A 16,471-nucleotide genomic window follows, 5' to 3' on the forward strand; every position below is an offset into this window, starting at 1 on the left:
CGGCGAGTGGAGTTTAGACCAAAAAGCTCTATTTTTGTCTCATCAGACCACATGACCTTCTCCCATTCCTCCTCTGGATCATCCAGATGGTCATTGGCAAACTTCAGATGGGCCTGGACATGCGCTGGCTTGAGCAGGGGGACCTTGCGTGCACTGCAGGATTTTAATCCATGACGGCGTAGTGTGTTACTAATGGTTTTCATTGAGACTGTGGTCCCAGCTCTCTTCAGGTCATTGACCAGGTCCTGCCGTGTAGTTCTGGGCTGATCCCTCACCTTCCTCATGATCATTGATGCCCCACGAGGTGAGATCTTGCATGGAGCCCCAGACCGAGGGTGATTGACCGTCATCTTCAACTTCTTCCATTTTCTAATAATTGCGCCAACAGTTGTTGCCTTCTCACCAAGCTGCTTGCCTATTGTCCTGTAGCCCATCCCAGCCTTGTGCAGGTCTACAATTTTATCCCTGATGTCCTTACACAGCTCTCTGGTCTTGGCCATTGTGGAGAGGTTAGAGTCTGTTTGATTGAGTGTGTGGACAGGTGTCTTTTATACAGGTAACGAGTTCAAACAGGTGCAGTTAATACAGGTAATGAGTGGAGAACAGGAGGGCTTCTTAAAGAAAAACTAACAGGTCTGTGAGAGCATGAATTCTTACTGGTTGGTAGGTGATCAAATACTTATGTCATGCAATAAAATGCAAATTAATTACTTAAAAATCATACAATGTGATTTTCTGGATTTTTGTTTTATATTCCGTCTCTCACCGTTGAAGTGTACCTATGATAAAAATTACAGACCTCTACATGCTTTGTAAGTAGGAAAACCTGCAAAATCGGCAGTGTATCAAATACTTGTTCTCCCCACTGTACAGGTTATAGCAGCTCCCAAGACAGTAGCTACAATAGTTTTCCATTATCCAAGGATTTCATCAAACCCTCTGGTCACAGAGGTATTAACCCCAGAATTCTCAGTCCATTCCTCACTTAAAGTTGTTAACCCAGCTATAGCTTTTGATACCGTCCCATCTGGGGCTGTATTATTTGGTATGAAAGTGCAGCAATGGCTGCCCACCATTCTGCCGACCCCACCTTTTTCTGCCAATAGCATATCGAGAGCCAACCTATTTTGCCCGGTCATGAGGGAGGTGGTGGATCACTGATCTGAGATTCCGTTCACCGTATCTCTAGTCTGGTTTACGAATCGTTGCTAATTATAATAGATATAATTGATCGCTACCCACCAAAATAATGTCGTTGTAAAACCTTCCCCTACTTGATTCATAGCTTTATATTCATCAGGGACTCCCCTAGGAATTCCAATCGCATCCATCAAGATAGGACAATTCTCATTCAGAGATAAACTCCTCTTATGTCTGTTTAACCCTTTACTTGGCTTCTGGTGGCTAATCCTAACTGGTTGAACTAGTAGAATGGGGGCGCAGGTACCTACCCACCCTTTTGGCAGTCTTATATAACCTTTATTGGTGCATGCCCACCACACATCGGCTACAGGTGCTGTGAGATTCAAACGTTTCTCCTGTGCCTCTGAACCCAGGTCAGTAACATTAACTACTGACTTACATCCATGTGCCATTAACACTGGTACTCCCCAGGAGTTAGAACGTTTAAACACCTGAGCCAAAGAACAGGCAGCAGTGGGTCCTGAACAGAGGTATAGTGCCCTACTATAACAAGCAGTTTGTCGACCACCTGAACCCCATCGATTAGGGAATTGTCTAATGGTTCATTTGAATCCACAATCTTACCCTGGTCTAACTCCTATTTTATGAGACACTCTTCCTTGATGGTCAGTATGTTGAGTTGCCTCTCTTTTATTTCTTAACAATGGTGGGGACTTAATAGAATTGGTGCCTGGAGGTGGTGGATCTTGATATATCAAGAAAATTGTCAAGACTATCATGCAGCTCAGGGTCCCCCATATTCCCAAGAACCGCCAACCCCCTCTTTCCCGTGGGTTTCCTGCAAGGTTCCACCCCATACTCACACTTCTAAGAGCACACACACAGTGATAAAAGGTTGGGATAGTGTGTGTGTGATCAGCAGAGTTTGTATGTGTTCCTACCTTTTTGCAGTGGGTAACGTGGACCCAGGTTGCTCTTTCGGCTATTCTAATGGCAAAAGCTGTGACCAATAGAACCTGATAGGGTCCTTTCCAGCAGGGCTGCTTCCAGTCTTTCCTTTTCAACGATTGGATCCACACCCAGTCCCGGGGTTGGATAGAGTGAGTCACCTTGTCTCTTAGCTCACCTGTAGGGCACAACATATTTGACATACGGGTGTGGTTAACAAATCATCTTCTCATGTGTTCTGCTAAGGTATGTTCTACTTCTATTTCAGCTTGCTCTGGCCCTCCCAATTCGGGCATTCTATATGGTCTACCAAACTCTTTCTCGAATGGGGACAATCCATTTTTATCTGGGGTTCTCCTAATGATCATTCATATTATTGATAAGCATTGTACCCAATTTCTACCTATGCTCCGTGATAACTCTATAAAATCAATTTCCAATTGCTGGACTGGATATTTTGCCAGGGGATATTCCCCCTGGGGTGCTCTCTGTCTACCTTGGTGATTATTCTGTGCACAGATGACACATCTGGAACAAAACATTTTTTTTGTAATTAGTTTTACCATAGGCCAGTTTGGGATGAGTCGGATGTCAGAGTGAAGGAAAAGCAGCCAACAAGTGCTCAGCATATGTGGGACCTTTGATGTCTTCACGATTATTATACAATGTAGAAAATAGTAAAAATAAAGAAAATCCCTTGAATGAGTAGGTTTTTCCAAACTTTTGACTGGTACTGTATATATACATATACAGTGGCTTGCGAAAGTGTTCACCCCCCTTGGCATTTTTCCTATTTTGTTGCCTTACAACCTGGAATTAAAATAGATTTTTTGGGGGTTTGTATCTTTTGATTTACACAACATGCCTACCACTTTGAAGATGCAAAATATTTTTTATTGTGAAACAAACAAGAAACAAGACAAAAGAACAGAACCTGAGCGTGCATAACTATTCACCCCCCCCAAAGTCAATACTTTGTAGAGCCCCCAAAGTCAATACTTTGTAGAGCCACCTTTTTACAGCAATTACAGCTACACGTCTCTTGGGGTATGTCTCTATAAGCCACTGGGATATTTACCCATTCTTCAAGGCAAAACTGCTCCAGCTGCAGCAATCTTTAAGTCATACCACAGATTCTCAATTGGATTGAGGTCTGGGCTTTGACTAGGCCATTCCAAGACATTTAAATGTTTCCCCTTAAACCACTCAAGTGTTGCTTTAGCAGTATGCTTAGGGTCATTGTCCTGCTGGAAGGTGAACCTCCGTCCCAGTCTCAAATCTCTGGAAGACTGAAACAGGTTTCCCTCAAGAATTTCCCTGTATTTAGTGCCAACCATCATTCCTTCAATTCTGACCAGTTTCACAGTCCCTGCCGATGGAAAAACATCCCCACAGCATGATGCTGTCACCACCATGCTTCATGGTGTTCTTGGGGTGATGAGAGGTGTTGGGTTTGCGCCAGACATAGCGTTTTCCTTTGATGGCTAAAAAGCTCAATTTTAGTCTCATCTGACCAGAGTACCTTCTTCCATATGTTTGGGGAGTATCCCACATGCCTTTTGGTAAACACCAAATGTGTTTGCTTATTTTTTTCTTTAAGCAATGGATTTTTTCTGGACACTCTTCTGTAAAGCCCAGCTCTGTGGAGTGTACGGCTTAAAGTGGTCCTATGGACAGATACTCCAATCTCCGCTGTGGAGCTTTGCAGCTCCTTCAGGGTTATCTTTGGTCTCTTTGTTGCCTCTCTGATTAATGCCCTCCTTGCCTGGTCCGTGAGTTTTGGTGGGCGGCCCTCTCTTGGCAGGTTTGTTGTGATGCCATATTCTTTCAATTTTTTAAATAATGGATTTAATGGTGCTCCGTGGGATGTTCAAAGTTTTGGATATTTTTTATAACCCAACCCTGATCTGTACTTCTCCACAACTTTGTCCCTGACCTGTTTGGAGAGCTCTTTGGTCTTCATGGTGCCACTTGCTTGGTGGTGCCCCTTGCTTAGTGGTGTTGCAGACTTTGGGGCCTTTCTGAACAGGTGTGTGTATATACACTGCTCAAAAAATAAAGGGAACAATTAAACAACACTATGTAACTCCAAGTCAATCACACTTCTGTGAAATCAAACTGTCCACTTAGGAAGCAACACTGATTGACAATACATTTCACATGCTGTTGTGCAAATGGAATAGACAACAGGTGGAAATTATAGGCAATTAGCAAGACACCCCCAATAAAGAAGTGGTTCTGCAGGTGGTGACCACAGACCACCAGTTCCTATGCTTCCTGGCTGATGTTTTGGTCACTTTTGAATGCTGGCGGTGCTTTCACTCTAGTGGTTGCATGAGACGGAGTCTACAACCCACACAAGTGGCTCAGGTATTGCAGCTCATCCAGGATGGCACAATAATGCGAGCTGTGGCAAGAAGGTTTGCTGTGTCTGTCAGCGTAGTGTCCAGAGCATGGAGGCGCTACCAGGAGACAGGCCAGTACATCAGGAGACGTGGAGTAGGCCGTAGGAGGGCAACAACCCAGCAGCAGGACCGCTACCTCCGCCTTTGTGCAAGGAGGAGCAGGAGGAGCACTGCCAGAGCCCTGCAAAATGACCTCCAGCATGCCACAAATGTGCATGTGTCTGCTCAAACGGTCAGAAACAGACTCCATGAGGGTGGTATGAGGGCCCGACGTCCGCAGGTGGGGGTTGTGCTTACAGCCCAACACCGTGCAGGACGTTTGGCATTTGCCAGAGAACACCAAGATTGGCAAATTCGCCACTGGCGCCCTGTGCTCTTCACAGATGAAAGCAGGTTCACACTGAGCACATGTGACAGACGTGACAGAGTCTGGAGACGCCGTGGAGAACGTTCTGCTGCCTGCAACATCCTCCAGCATGACCGGTTTGGCGGTGGGTCAGTCATGGTGTGGGGTGGCATTTCTTTGGGGGGCCGCACAGCCCTCCATGTGCTCGCCAGAGGTAGCCTGACTGCCATTAGGTACCAAGATGAGATCCTCAGACCCCTTGTGAGACCATATGCTGGTGCGGTTGGCCCTAAGTTCCTCCTAATGCAAGACAATGCTAGACCTCATGTGGCTGGAGTGTGTCAGCAGTTCCTGCAAGAGGAAGGCATTGATGCTATGGACTGGCCCGCCTGTTCCCCAGACCTGAATCCAATTGAGCACATCTGGGACATCATGTCTCGCTCCATCCACCAACGCCACGTTGCACCACAGACTGTCCAGGAGTTGGCGGATGCTTTAGTCCAGGTCTGGGAGGAGATCCCTCAGGAGACCATCCGCCACCTCATCAGGAGCATGCCCAGGCATTGTAGGGAGGTCATACAGGCACGTGGAGGCCACACACACTACTGAGCCTCATTTTGACTTGTTTTAAGGACATTACATCAATGTTGGATCAGCCTGTAGTGTGGTTTTCCACTTTAATTTTGAGGGTGACTCCAAATCCAGACCTCCATGGGTTGATAAATTTGATTTCCATTGATAATTTTTGTGTGATTTTGTTGTCAGCACATTCAACTATGTAAAGAAAAAAGTATTTAATAAGATTATTTCATTCATTCAGATCTAGGAGGTGTTGTTTAAGTGTTCCCTTTATTTTTTTGAGCAGTGTATATACTGAGATCATGTGACACTTAGATTGCACACAGGTGGACTTTATTTAACTAATTATGTTACTTCTGAAGGTAATTGGTTGCACCAGATCTTATTTAGGGGCTTCATAGCAAAGGGGGTGAATACATATGCACGCACCACTTTTCTGTTATTTATTCTTTTGAATTTTTTGAAAAAAGTTTTATTTTATTTTTTTCACTTCACCAATTTGGACTTTTGTGTATGTCCATTACATGAAATCCATATAAAAATCCATTAAATTACAGGTTGTAATGCAACAAAATAGGAAAAATGCCAAGGGAGATTAATACTTCCAAGGCACTACACAAACATATACATGTATGTACAGTGAGGGAAAAAAGTATTTGATCCCCTGCTGATTTTGTATGTTTGCCCACTGACAAAGAAATGATCAGTCTATAATTTTAATGGTAGGTTTATTTGAACAGTGAGAGACAGAATAACAACAAAAAAATCCAGAAGAACGCATATCAAAAATGTTATAAATTGATTTGCATTTTAATGAGGGAAATAAGTATTTGACCCCCTCTCAATCAGAAAGATTTCTGGCTCCCAGGTGTCTTTTATACAGGTAACGAGCTGAGATTAGGAGCACACTCTTAAAAGGGAGTGCTCCTAATCTCAGTTTGTTACCTGTATAAACGACACCTGTCCACAGAAGCAATCAATCAATCAGATTCCAAACTCTCCACCATGGCCAGACCAAAGAGCTCTCCAAGGATGTCAGGGACAAGATTGTAGACCTACACAAGGCTGGAATGGGCTACAAGACCATCGCCAAGCAGTTTGGTGAGAAGGTGACAACAGTTGGTGCGATTATTCGCAAATGGAAGAAACACAAAATAACTGTCAATCTCCCTCGGCCTGGGGCTCCATGCAAGATCTCACCTCGTGGAGTTGCAATGATCATGAGAACGGTGAGGAATCAGCCCAGAACTACACGGGAGGATCTTGTCAATGATCTCAAGGCAGCTGGGACCATAGTCACTAAGAAAACAATTGGTAACACACTACGCCGTGAAGGACTGAAATCCTGCAGCGCCCGCAAGGTCCCCCTGCTCATGAAAGCACAGATACAGTGGGGAGAACAAGTATTTGATACACTGCCGATTTTGCAGGTTTTCCTACTTACAAAGCATGTAGAGGTCTGTAATGTTTTATCATAGGTACACTTCAACTGTGAGAGACGGAATCTAAAACAAAAATCCAGAAAATCACATTGTATGATTTTTAAGTAATTAATTTGCATTTTATTGCATGACATAAGTATTTGATCACCTACCAACCAGTAAGAATTCCGGCTCTCACAGACCTGTTAGTTTTTCTTTAAGAAGCCCTCCTGTTCTCCACTCATTACCTGTATTAACTGCACCTGTTTGAACTCGTTACCTGTATAAAAGACACCTGTCCACACACTCAATCAAACAGACTCCATCCTCTCCACAATGGCCAAGACCAGAGAGCTGTGTAAGGACATCAGGGATAAAATTGTAGACCTGCACAAGGCTGGGATGGGCTACAGGACAATACGCAAGCAGCTTGGTGAGAAGGCAACAACTGTTGGCACAATTATTAGAAAATGGAAGAAGTTCAAGATGACGGTCAATCAACCTCGGTCTGGGGCTCCATGCAAGATCTCACCTCGTGGGGCATCAGTGATCATGAGGAAGGTGAGGGATCAGCCCAGAACTACACAGCAGGACCTGGTCAATGACCTGAAGAGAGCTGGGACCACAGTCTCAAAGAAAACCATTAGTAACACACTACGCCGTCATGGATTAAAATCCTGCAGCGCACGCAAGGTCCACCTGCTCAAGCCAGCGCATGTCCAGGCCCGTCTGAAGTTTGCCAATGACCATCTGGATGATCCAGAGGAGGAATGGGAGAAGGTCATGTGGTCTGGTGAGACAAAAATAGAGCTTTTTGGTCTAAACTCCACTCGCCGTGTTTGGCGGAAGAAGAAGGATGAGTACAACCCCAAGAACACCATCCCAACCGTGAAGCATGGAGGTGGAAACATCATTCTTTGGGGATGCTTTTCTGCAAAGGGGACAGGACGACTGCACCGTATTGAGTGGAGGATGGATGGGGCCATGTATTGCGAGATCTTGGCCAACAACCTCAGTAAGAGCATTGAAGATGGGTCGTGGCTGGGTCTTCCAGCATGACAACGACCCGAAACACACAGCCAGGGCAACTAAGGAGTGGCTCCGTAAGAACCATCTCAAGGTCCTGGAGTGGCCTAACCAGTCTCCAGACCTGAACCCAATAGAACATCTTTGGAGGGAGCTGAAAGTCCGTATTGCCCAGCGACAGCCCTGAAACCTGAAGGATCTGGAGAAGGTCTGTATGGAGGAGTGGGCCAAAATCCCTGCTGCAGTGTGTGCAAACCTGGTCAAGACCTACAGGAAACGTATGATCTCTGTAATTGCAAACAAAGGTTTCTGTACCAAATATTAAGTTCAGCTTTTCTGATGTATCAAATACTTATGTCATGCAATAAAATGCAAATTAATTACTTAAAAATCATACAATGTGATTTTCTGGATTTTTGTTTTAGATTCCGTCTCTCACAGTTGAAGTGTACCTATGATAAAAAATTACAGACCTCTACATGCTTTGTAAGTAGGAAAACCTGCAAAATCGGCAGTGTATCAAATACTTGTTCTCCCCACTCTACATGCCCGTCTGAAGTTTGCCAATGATGAACATCTGAATGATTCAGAGGAGAACTGGGTGAAAGTGTTGTCGTCAGATGAGACCAAAATCGAGCTCTTTGGCATCAACTCAACTCGCTGTGTTTGGAGGAGGAGGAATGCTGCTGTAGTGTCGAGAAAGCATTGCTAATTATGCTCTGAAACAAAGGAGTCCGCTTATGCTGTACTTTGATTATAAGTTTTATTTATATCACAAGATTTCAGCATAAGTTTACAGACGTCTGCAGCATCCGGAAAACAGTGTCTCAAAATAAAATGTCTGTTCTGATCTTCTTTGTTCCAACCCAGTACTTATAATCTTTACCAAGATATGGGTGGTTCCCCATACTGTCCAATCACCTGTCTCCAACAAACAGACTTCCTCTGTTCTATGGGGTGTCACTCTAAAACGGATCCCTCTAAAACTGACTAAACATCCTCTCAGGTTTCACTTGAAAACATTAGCAAAGTCATAATTCTTCATACACTACACTGCCTATGACCCCAAGAACACCATCCCCACCGTCAAACATGGAGGTGGAAACATTATGCTTTGGGGATGTTTTTCTGCTAAGGGGACAGGACAACTTCACCGCATCAAAGGGACGATGGACGGGGCCATGTACCGTGAAATCTTGGGTGAGAACCTCCTTCACTCAGCCAGGGCATTGAAAATGGGTCGTGGATGGGTATTCCAGCATGACAATGACCCAAAACACACGGCCAAGGCAACAAAGGAGTGGCTCAAGAAGAAGCACATTAAGGTTCTGGAGTGTCCTAGCCAGTCTCCAGACCTTAATCACATAGAAAATCTGTGGAGGGAGCTGAAGGTTCGAGTTGCCAAATGTCAGCCTCGAAACCTTAATGACTTGGAGAAGATCTGCAAAGAGGAGTGGGACAAAATCCCTCCTGAGATGTGTGCAAACCTGTTGGCCAACTACAAGAAACATCTGACCTCTGTGATTGCCAACAAGGGTTTTGCCACCAAGTACTAAGTCATGTTTTGCAGAGGGGTCAAATACTTATTTCCCTCATTAAAATGCAAATCAATTTATAACATTTTTTACATGCGTTTTTCTGGATTTTTTTGTTGTTATTCTGTCTCTCACTGTTCAAATAAACCTACCATTAAAATTATAGACTGATCATTTCTTTGTCAGTGGGCAAACGTACAAAATCAGCAGGGGATCAAATACTTTTTTCCCTCACTGTATGTATGTATGTACGTGTGTGTGTGTAACACCTCTCTCTCTCTCTCTCTCTCTCTCTCGCTCTCTCTCTCTCTCTCTCTCTCTCTCTCTCTCTCTCTCTCTCTCTCTCTCTCTCTCTCTCTCTCTCTCTCTCTCTCTCTCTCTCTCTCTCTCTCTCTCTCGCTCTCTCTCGCTCTCTCTCGCTCTCTCTCTCTCTCTCGCTCTCTCTCTCGCTCTCTCTCTCTCTGTCCCAGGATCCACCTGTTGTCCCTTATAAAGCGTGTAAAGGGTCTCCTTAGAGAGGACTGTCTACAGAGGTACCGAGACCTGCTGGCCTCAGCATCTACCTGGAACAGGTCAGACACACACACACACACACACACCATTTAATGATATCAACTCTGTTCCTTCTCTCTTCATGCTATTGTGTTGTTATTGTTCTTTATTTATGTGTGGTCAGTGTTCTCCATGAGATGCAGTGCAGACTGTCAGACTTTGGCAATTTCTCCCGAGGGCTGATGGGGAACCTGGAGAAATGTGAGGAGCTCCAGAACAAGGTTGACCCTTAAGTATAATAATTGTTTTTATTTTTTATTAAAAAAGATATTGATGGAAAAAATGTTGACCCTTAAAGTCCCAGTTCAGTCAAAATTAAGTTTTTCCTGTGTTTTATATCATATTGTACAATACATTTTTTTTATCAGTTATTTCCTGATAGTTGCTGGTTGAAAATACAGTCTACACAGGACCTAATCAGCAGGTTTGCATGGGCAGGTGTTTCGGCTTTCCATGGTGACATCACCATGCGGTAAATTGGTTAAGAGACCAATAACAAAGAGTTCCAAAGCTCTCTGCCAATAACAGCTAGTTTCCCCCTCTCCACTCAGACAGGCCTTAACTAAATTCTTGCTTGAGACATTCTTTTTTGCTTAAAAGCTATTTTTGCCAATTTTAATGGAAATCTATTACAGTAAGATAATTAATTGTTAGATATTGATATAAAAACGTCTGCATTGGGCCTTTAACTTTAAAAAAGTTTATGTATACAGTACCTTCGGTAAGTATTCAGACCCCTTGACTTTTTCCACATTTTGTTACGTTACAGCCTTATTCAGAAATTGATTAAATTGGTTTTTTCCCTCATCAATCTACACACAATACCCCATAATAACAGAGCAAAAACAGGTTTTTAGAAATTGTTGCTAATTTATAAAACAACAAAAAATGAAATATACATTTACATAAGTATTCAGACCCTTTACTAAGTACTTTTTTGAAGCACCTTTGACAGCGATTACAGCATCGCGTCTTCTTCGGTATGATGCTACAAGCTTGGCAAACCTGTATTTGGTTGAGTTTCTCCCATTCTTCTCTGCAGATCCTCTCAAGCTCTGTCAGGTTGGATGGGAAGCGTTGCTGCACAGCTATTTTCAAATCTCTCCAGAGATGTTAGATCGGGTTCAAGCCCGGGCTCTGGCTGGGCCACTCAAGGACATTCAGAGACTTGTCCCGAAGCTACTCCTGCGTTGTCTTAGCTGTGTGCTTAGGGTCGTTGTCCTGTTGGAAGGTGAACCGTCACCCTAGTCTGAGGTCCTGAGCGCCCTTCCCCAGATCTGTGCCTCAACACAATTCTGTCTCGGAGCTCTACGGACAATTCCTTCGACCTCATGGCTTGGTTTTTGCTCTGACTGCACTGTCAACTGTGGGACCTTTATATAGACAGGTGTGTGCCTTTCCAAATCATCTCCAATCAATAGAATTTACCACAAGTGGACTCCAATCAAGTTGTAGAAACATCTCAAGGATGATCAATGGAAACAGAATGCACCTGAGCTCAATTTCGAGTCTCATAGCAATACTTATGTAAGTAAGGTATTTCTGTTTTTTATTTTGAATACATTTGCAAAAAAAAATTAAAACCTGTTTACGCTTTGTCATTATGGGGTATTGTGTGTAGATTGCTGAACAAAAAAGTTTAATCCATTTTAGAATAAGGCTGTAACGTAACAAAATGTGGAAAAAGTCAAGGGGTCTGAATACTTTCTGAAGGCACTGTAATATATATATATATATATATATATATTTTTTTTTTTTTAAAGGATATTGATAGGGGAGGTTGACCCTTAATCTTGAACCCCTTACAACTAATATCTAGCATCAAACCTACACCAATAAGTGGCTTTGAAGGTAACATTGACCATTGTTCTCCTCAGGCCCTGGACAGAGTCCTGCTCAGAGCCCAGCCAGAACAGACAGGACCAGGGGGTCAGGAGGCCACAGACACACCCAGGGACAAGGACCACATGGTCATCAGGTACATGTGTATTTTTGGTTTTACTATCCTTGTGGGGACCAGAAGTCCTCACAAGGATCGTAAAACAAGGAAAATTGGTACAAGTGGGGACATTTCACCGGTCACCACAAGGGAAAATTATATTTTAGGTTTAGGGGTTAGGGTAACAATTAGGGTTTGGTTTTGGGTTAAGGTTAAGGTTAGGGTTATGGTTAAGGTTTTAGGGTTTATTTATTCGCACCAAAGAAAACAAGTGAAAGACAAAACAGTCTAATTGATATGTGTATTTGTAGATGAAAGTGCATAATTGGAGTATATTAATGTTGTAGATAGACAATATATTGTGTTTCTTAAACAGAGGGAGAGTTCGAGGAGGTGGCTAGTCTTGCAAATGTATTCTGTGTGAAGAGTAATTTGTGTAGGTAGGAAGCATATGTGCTGGCCCAGTCAATATTGCAGTAAATGAGATATGGGTAAATAAAGCTGTAGTATAGTGTTACATTCTGACCACACCGCTTGCGTGCGTGTTGATTTTGTCAACCCACACCAGACCTGATCAGGACACGCAGGTTGAAATATCAAAACGAACTCTGAACCAACTATATTAATTTGGGGACAGGTCGAAAAGCATTAAACATTTATGGCAATTTAGCTAGCTAGCTTGCTGTTGCAAGCTAATTTGTCCTGGCATATAAACATTGGGTTGTTATTTTACCTGAAATCACAAGGTCCTCTACTCCGACAATTAATCTTTCCTCCTTCAGGCTTCTACTTCTTCTGACTTTATATGGCGGTTGGCAACCAACTTTAAGGTGCATTACCACAACCAACTGGACTGGAGTACGGACCTCAGTTCATCTTTCAATCACCCACGTGGGTATATGCTCCTAAAAACCAATGAGGAGATTGGAGAGGCGGGACTTGCAGCACGTCATGCGTCACAAATAGAACCAAGTTCTATTTTAGCGTCTGGCTACGCAGACGCTTGCGAGCAGTGTGGGTGCAATGATTGAATAACATGTACGTACATTTATTTAGTAACGCTCGGGCACGCGACGCGGGTGGTGTGGTCAGCATGTTAGGAAGCAAGCCTGATGAACCAAACCACCGTTTTTTCTGTTGATACCAACGGACTTCACCACTTTGCTGCAGACAAAATGAATATCTTTCCAGGACAACTTTTCATCAACTAGAACACCTAGGAATCTAGTTGATGAAACCTTTCATTTCATTCCCACCAATTGAGATTCTGGCTCTTTTTTTTATACAATATTTAATATTCTTACCAGTGAATACAATTTCGATTCCCTAATCAATGAAGCTAACTCAGGCATGGCCAAGTTTTCTGAATGGTTCCAGATAAACAAATGATCTCTAGGATTTTAGAAAACATGGTAGTGTATGGTTCCAGTGAAGGGAAATCGTAATGCTACAGCATACAATGACGTTCTACACGATTCTGTGCTTCCAACTTTGTGGCAACAGTTTGGGGAAGGCACTTTCCTGTTTCTGCATGATATGACCCCGTGCATAAAGCGAGGGCCATACATTTTAGTCATTTTAGCAGACACTCTTATCCAGAGCGACTTACAGTAGTGAGTGTATAATTTATTTATATTTTTGTCGTACTGGTCCCCTGTGGGAATTGAACTGTGGCGCTGCAAGCATCATGCTCTACCAACTGAGATTGGAAGAGAGAAGGGACTATACAGAAATGGTTTGTCGAGATTGGTGTGGAAGAACTTGACTGGCCTGCACAGAGCCCTGACCTCAACCCCATTGAACGCCTTTGAGATGAATTGGAACACCGACTGCGAGCCAGGCCTAATCGCCCAACATCAGTGCCCGACCTCACTAATGCTCTTGTGGCTGAATGGAATCAAGTCCCGCAGCAATGTTTTAACATCTAGTGGAAAGCCTTCCCAGAAGATACTTTTCTGCTGCATCCCTCACTCGGATCGGACCAGGTCTGGATCCGACCAGGTGTATACGGAATGGGTGTAGTTGTCCTCGGGTCCTTTCGGAACGCGTCTCTCTATATTTAAATGTTTTATTAATGCAGATCCGGGTGAGAAAGCCCCAGGTCCATTTTGGAACAGGTCCAATGTTTTGGGCCCCGTTAGTTAGGGCTAGGGAAAATAGGATTTTGAATGGGAATCAATTGTTTGGTCTCCACAAGGATAGTAAAACAAACGTGTGTGTGTGTGCGTGTGTCAGCTTGCATACGTACGTGTGTATGTGTGTGTGTGTGTGCATAAGTGATTGGCTGCCTGCCTTCCTGCATGTGTGTGTAAAACCCTGTGTTTTATTGTTGTGTGTCCATGATGAAGGAGGAGATAGTGATAGTGGTGAGAGAGTTGCAATGCAACAACAGCATCATTGAGTGGTCAGTGGCCTTAACCCCTAATGCCTAACTTTAGCCCCTAACCCTTAACTCTAACCTCCTATCCCTGCCAGATCACACATAGTTGGCTCCTCAATTGTTTCATCTGAAGGACAAACTGTAGCATCACTCATTAAGATGTGACTATTTGTCTTCCACAGTTCTGCAGCTGTTAACTCTGCAACCATGTTGGAGCCTGATCTACCCAGACCCATCGGACTGTGACCAGGCAACTACACACACTCACTCAGAGAGTGAGGGGGAGAAGAGGAGAGAAGGAGAAGGAGAGAGAGTGCTCTTGTGACATATTCCAAATACGAACCTCGTCATTGTCATCAGTGTTAGCTATAGCAGTATTTTTACTAGAGTGCCATGATGTAATAGACTGCTATGGTGACAGAGTTGGATGTCTCTAACTCAGCTGCTTTGGAAGTCACCAACCTTTCTCCTCTAATCTCCATAGTAACAACACTAACTGGAGAATTTTTAATGAGAAACGAACATAATAAATATCGACGTCTGTCTCTGTTCTGCTTTGTGATGACAGAAGAGGACAGACAGACAGATGGACTCATCATACACATTAGTATGTGTGTAACATGAATAAATCCATTCATGTGGACGTGTGAAAATCATATGATTTGTGTATGTTGATGTGATTGTCCTACGTCACAAGGGAGGACATACAGTGACTGATATCAGCTGCCTTCAGACATGCAGCATGAGGGGATTACACATAAAGGGAAAACACTCACAGAGCAAAGTCTGTAGACACATCTAATTGCTATGTTTTCTTCTGGGTTGTGTGAAACATGATGTTTCATTTCAGCAACGGGGGGAATCCAGGGAAATTCATAACCAACCACTGCCTCCTTCTCGAATCAGACCAGGTCAACTGCAAAAACACACAACACACTTTCATATTCAGCACATTACGGTGACTTCACTGTACAAGTTCTGAATATCTGCAACCTCCTAAATTCACTCAGTGCCAACATGTTTGATGATGACCGATAAAGAGCAAGCTGACAAAGGGAGAAGTTTTCCCAATCAAACAAGAAACCACTGAAGTCGTCACAATATGAAGTAAATACACTGTCAGAATGTGAAAGTGAAAGGGGCGAACAAGCTCACTGCATCGTGGTTTCTCAGAACACAGATGATGTGTTGTTACATGGACATTTTCATCATTTTCATCATCGTAACATAAAAGATACAATGTATTGCATTTGTACTTCATAAGCTACATGGTATTTTACTATCCTCTGTTTCTATTTGCATTATGATGTATTGTGACTAATACTGCATTATGATATTACTAGAACCAACCTCCCACAGGGTCTTCAGTATGACAGTGTAACATGTGTCACTCACTGACGCTGCCTGGGAAGGCCCGTGTTTATAAGTTAAATGTAGGCTAATGCCAACAGAACAAGGTCAGAGGTTCATGGATATTTGTCTTTGAGCAACACATTTTTATTCTATAAGTTATTGGAAAGAATGGTGCAAAATAGGCCTATGTCACCTTCATCTGTAGTAGCAGTAGGAATATAGTGTAGTAGTAGTACAACTGCAGTAGTAGTGATTTAATCCTATTTAGCCTATACTGTCATGTAGTAGGCCTACTGTAATAGTAGTAGTAGTAGGCTTGTAGACATAGTTGTAGTAGTAGTTTAATTCCTGGTTAGCCTAAACTGCAGACCTGGGTTCAAATACTATTTCAAATATCTAAATTACTTTCACATACATTCGAAGTAAGTATTCAGATATATTTTATTTGAAAAGACAAGTAGTTTAATATTTTAATGTATTTGGAAATACACTCCCATGTATTTAACCCAGGTATTTGAAAATAGTAACCTTTTTGAAATAAGTATTTGACTTCGAAAATATTATTTGAGTATTCGTTTTTTTTTTACAAATAACCATTGTTTTGGTGTTTTAGAAAATATTCAAATACACAGACAAAAGTATTTTAAATACAAGATACTCAAATATGAACCCAGGTCTGCTACATTGTCATGCAGTTCTGTAATAGTAGGCCTAGAAGTAGGTTAGTAGTAATAGTAGTAGTTTAATCCCTGGTTAGCCTCATGTCAAATCAGAAATCACCGACTAATCCCTGGATTAGGCGCGCGGCCGCTCTAAAATCGCTCGTGCCTCTAGCCCGTGGCAT

At 43.0% G+C, this 16,471-nt stretch overlaps 1 protein-coding gene across 7 annotated transcripts in view; it reads left to right on the forward strand.

Annotated features, from left to right (window-relative positions):
• Positions 1-14,930, forward strand: part of LOC311133367 (inhibitor of nuclear factor kappa-B kinase subunit epsilon-like) — a 36,353-nt gene extending 21,423 nt beyond the window's left edge. For 3 of the 7 annotated variants that reach the window (XM_084166869.1, XM_084166870.1, XM_084166868.1), the window contains 4 exons: positions 9,874-9,975; positions 10,080-10,176; positions 11,833-11,933; positions 14,457-14,930. In XM_084166869.1, the coding sequence (XP_084022995.1) occupies positions 9,874-9,975; positions 10,080-10,176; positions 11,833-11,933; positions 14,457-14,520 (364 nt within the window). In that variant the 3' untranslated portion in view covers positions 14,521-14,930. Of the gene's footprint in view, positions 1-9,873; positions 9,976-10,079; positions 10,189-11,832; positions 11,934-14,456 lie in introns of all 7 variants that reach the window. The other 4 variants (XR_014613585.1, XR_014613586.1, XM_084166871.1 and 1 more) reach the window with 2 other exon arrangements.
• The last annotated feature ends 1,541 nt before the right edge of the window (positions 14,931-16,471 follow it).

This window comes from Coregonus lavaretus, assembly GCF_964263955.1.
Source record: "Coregonus lavaretus genome assembly, chromosome: 8".
In the NCBI taxonomy this organism is placed as follows: Eukaryota; Metazoa; Chordata; class Actinopteri; order Salmoniformes; family Salmonidae; genus Coregonus; species Coregonus lavaretus.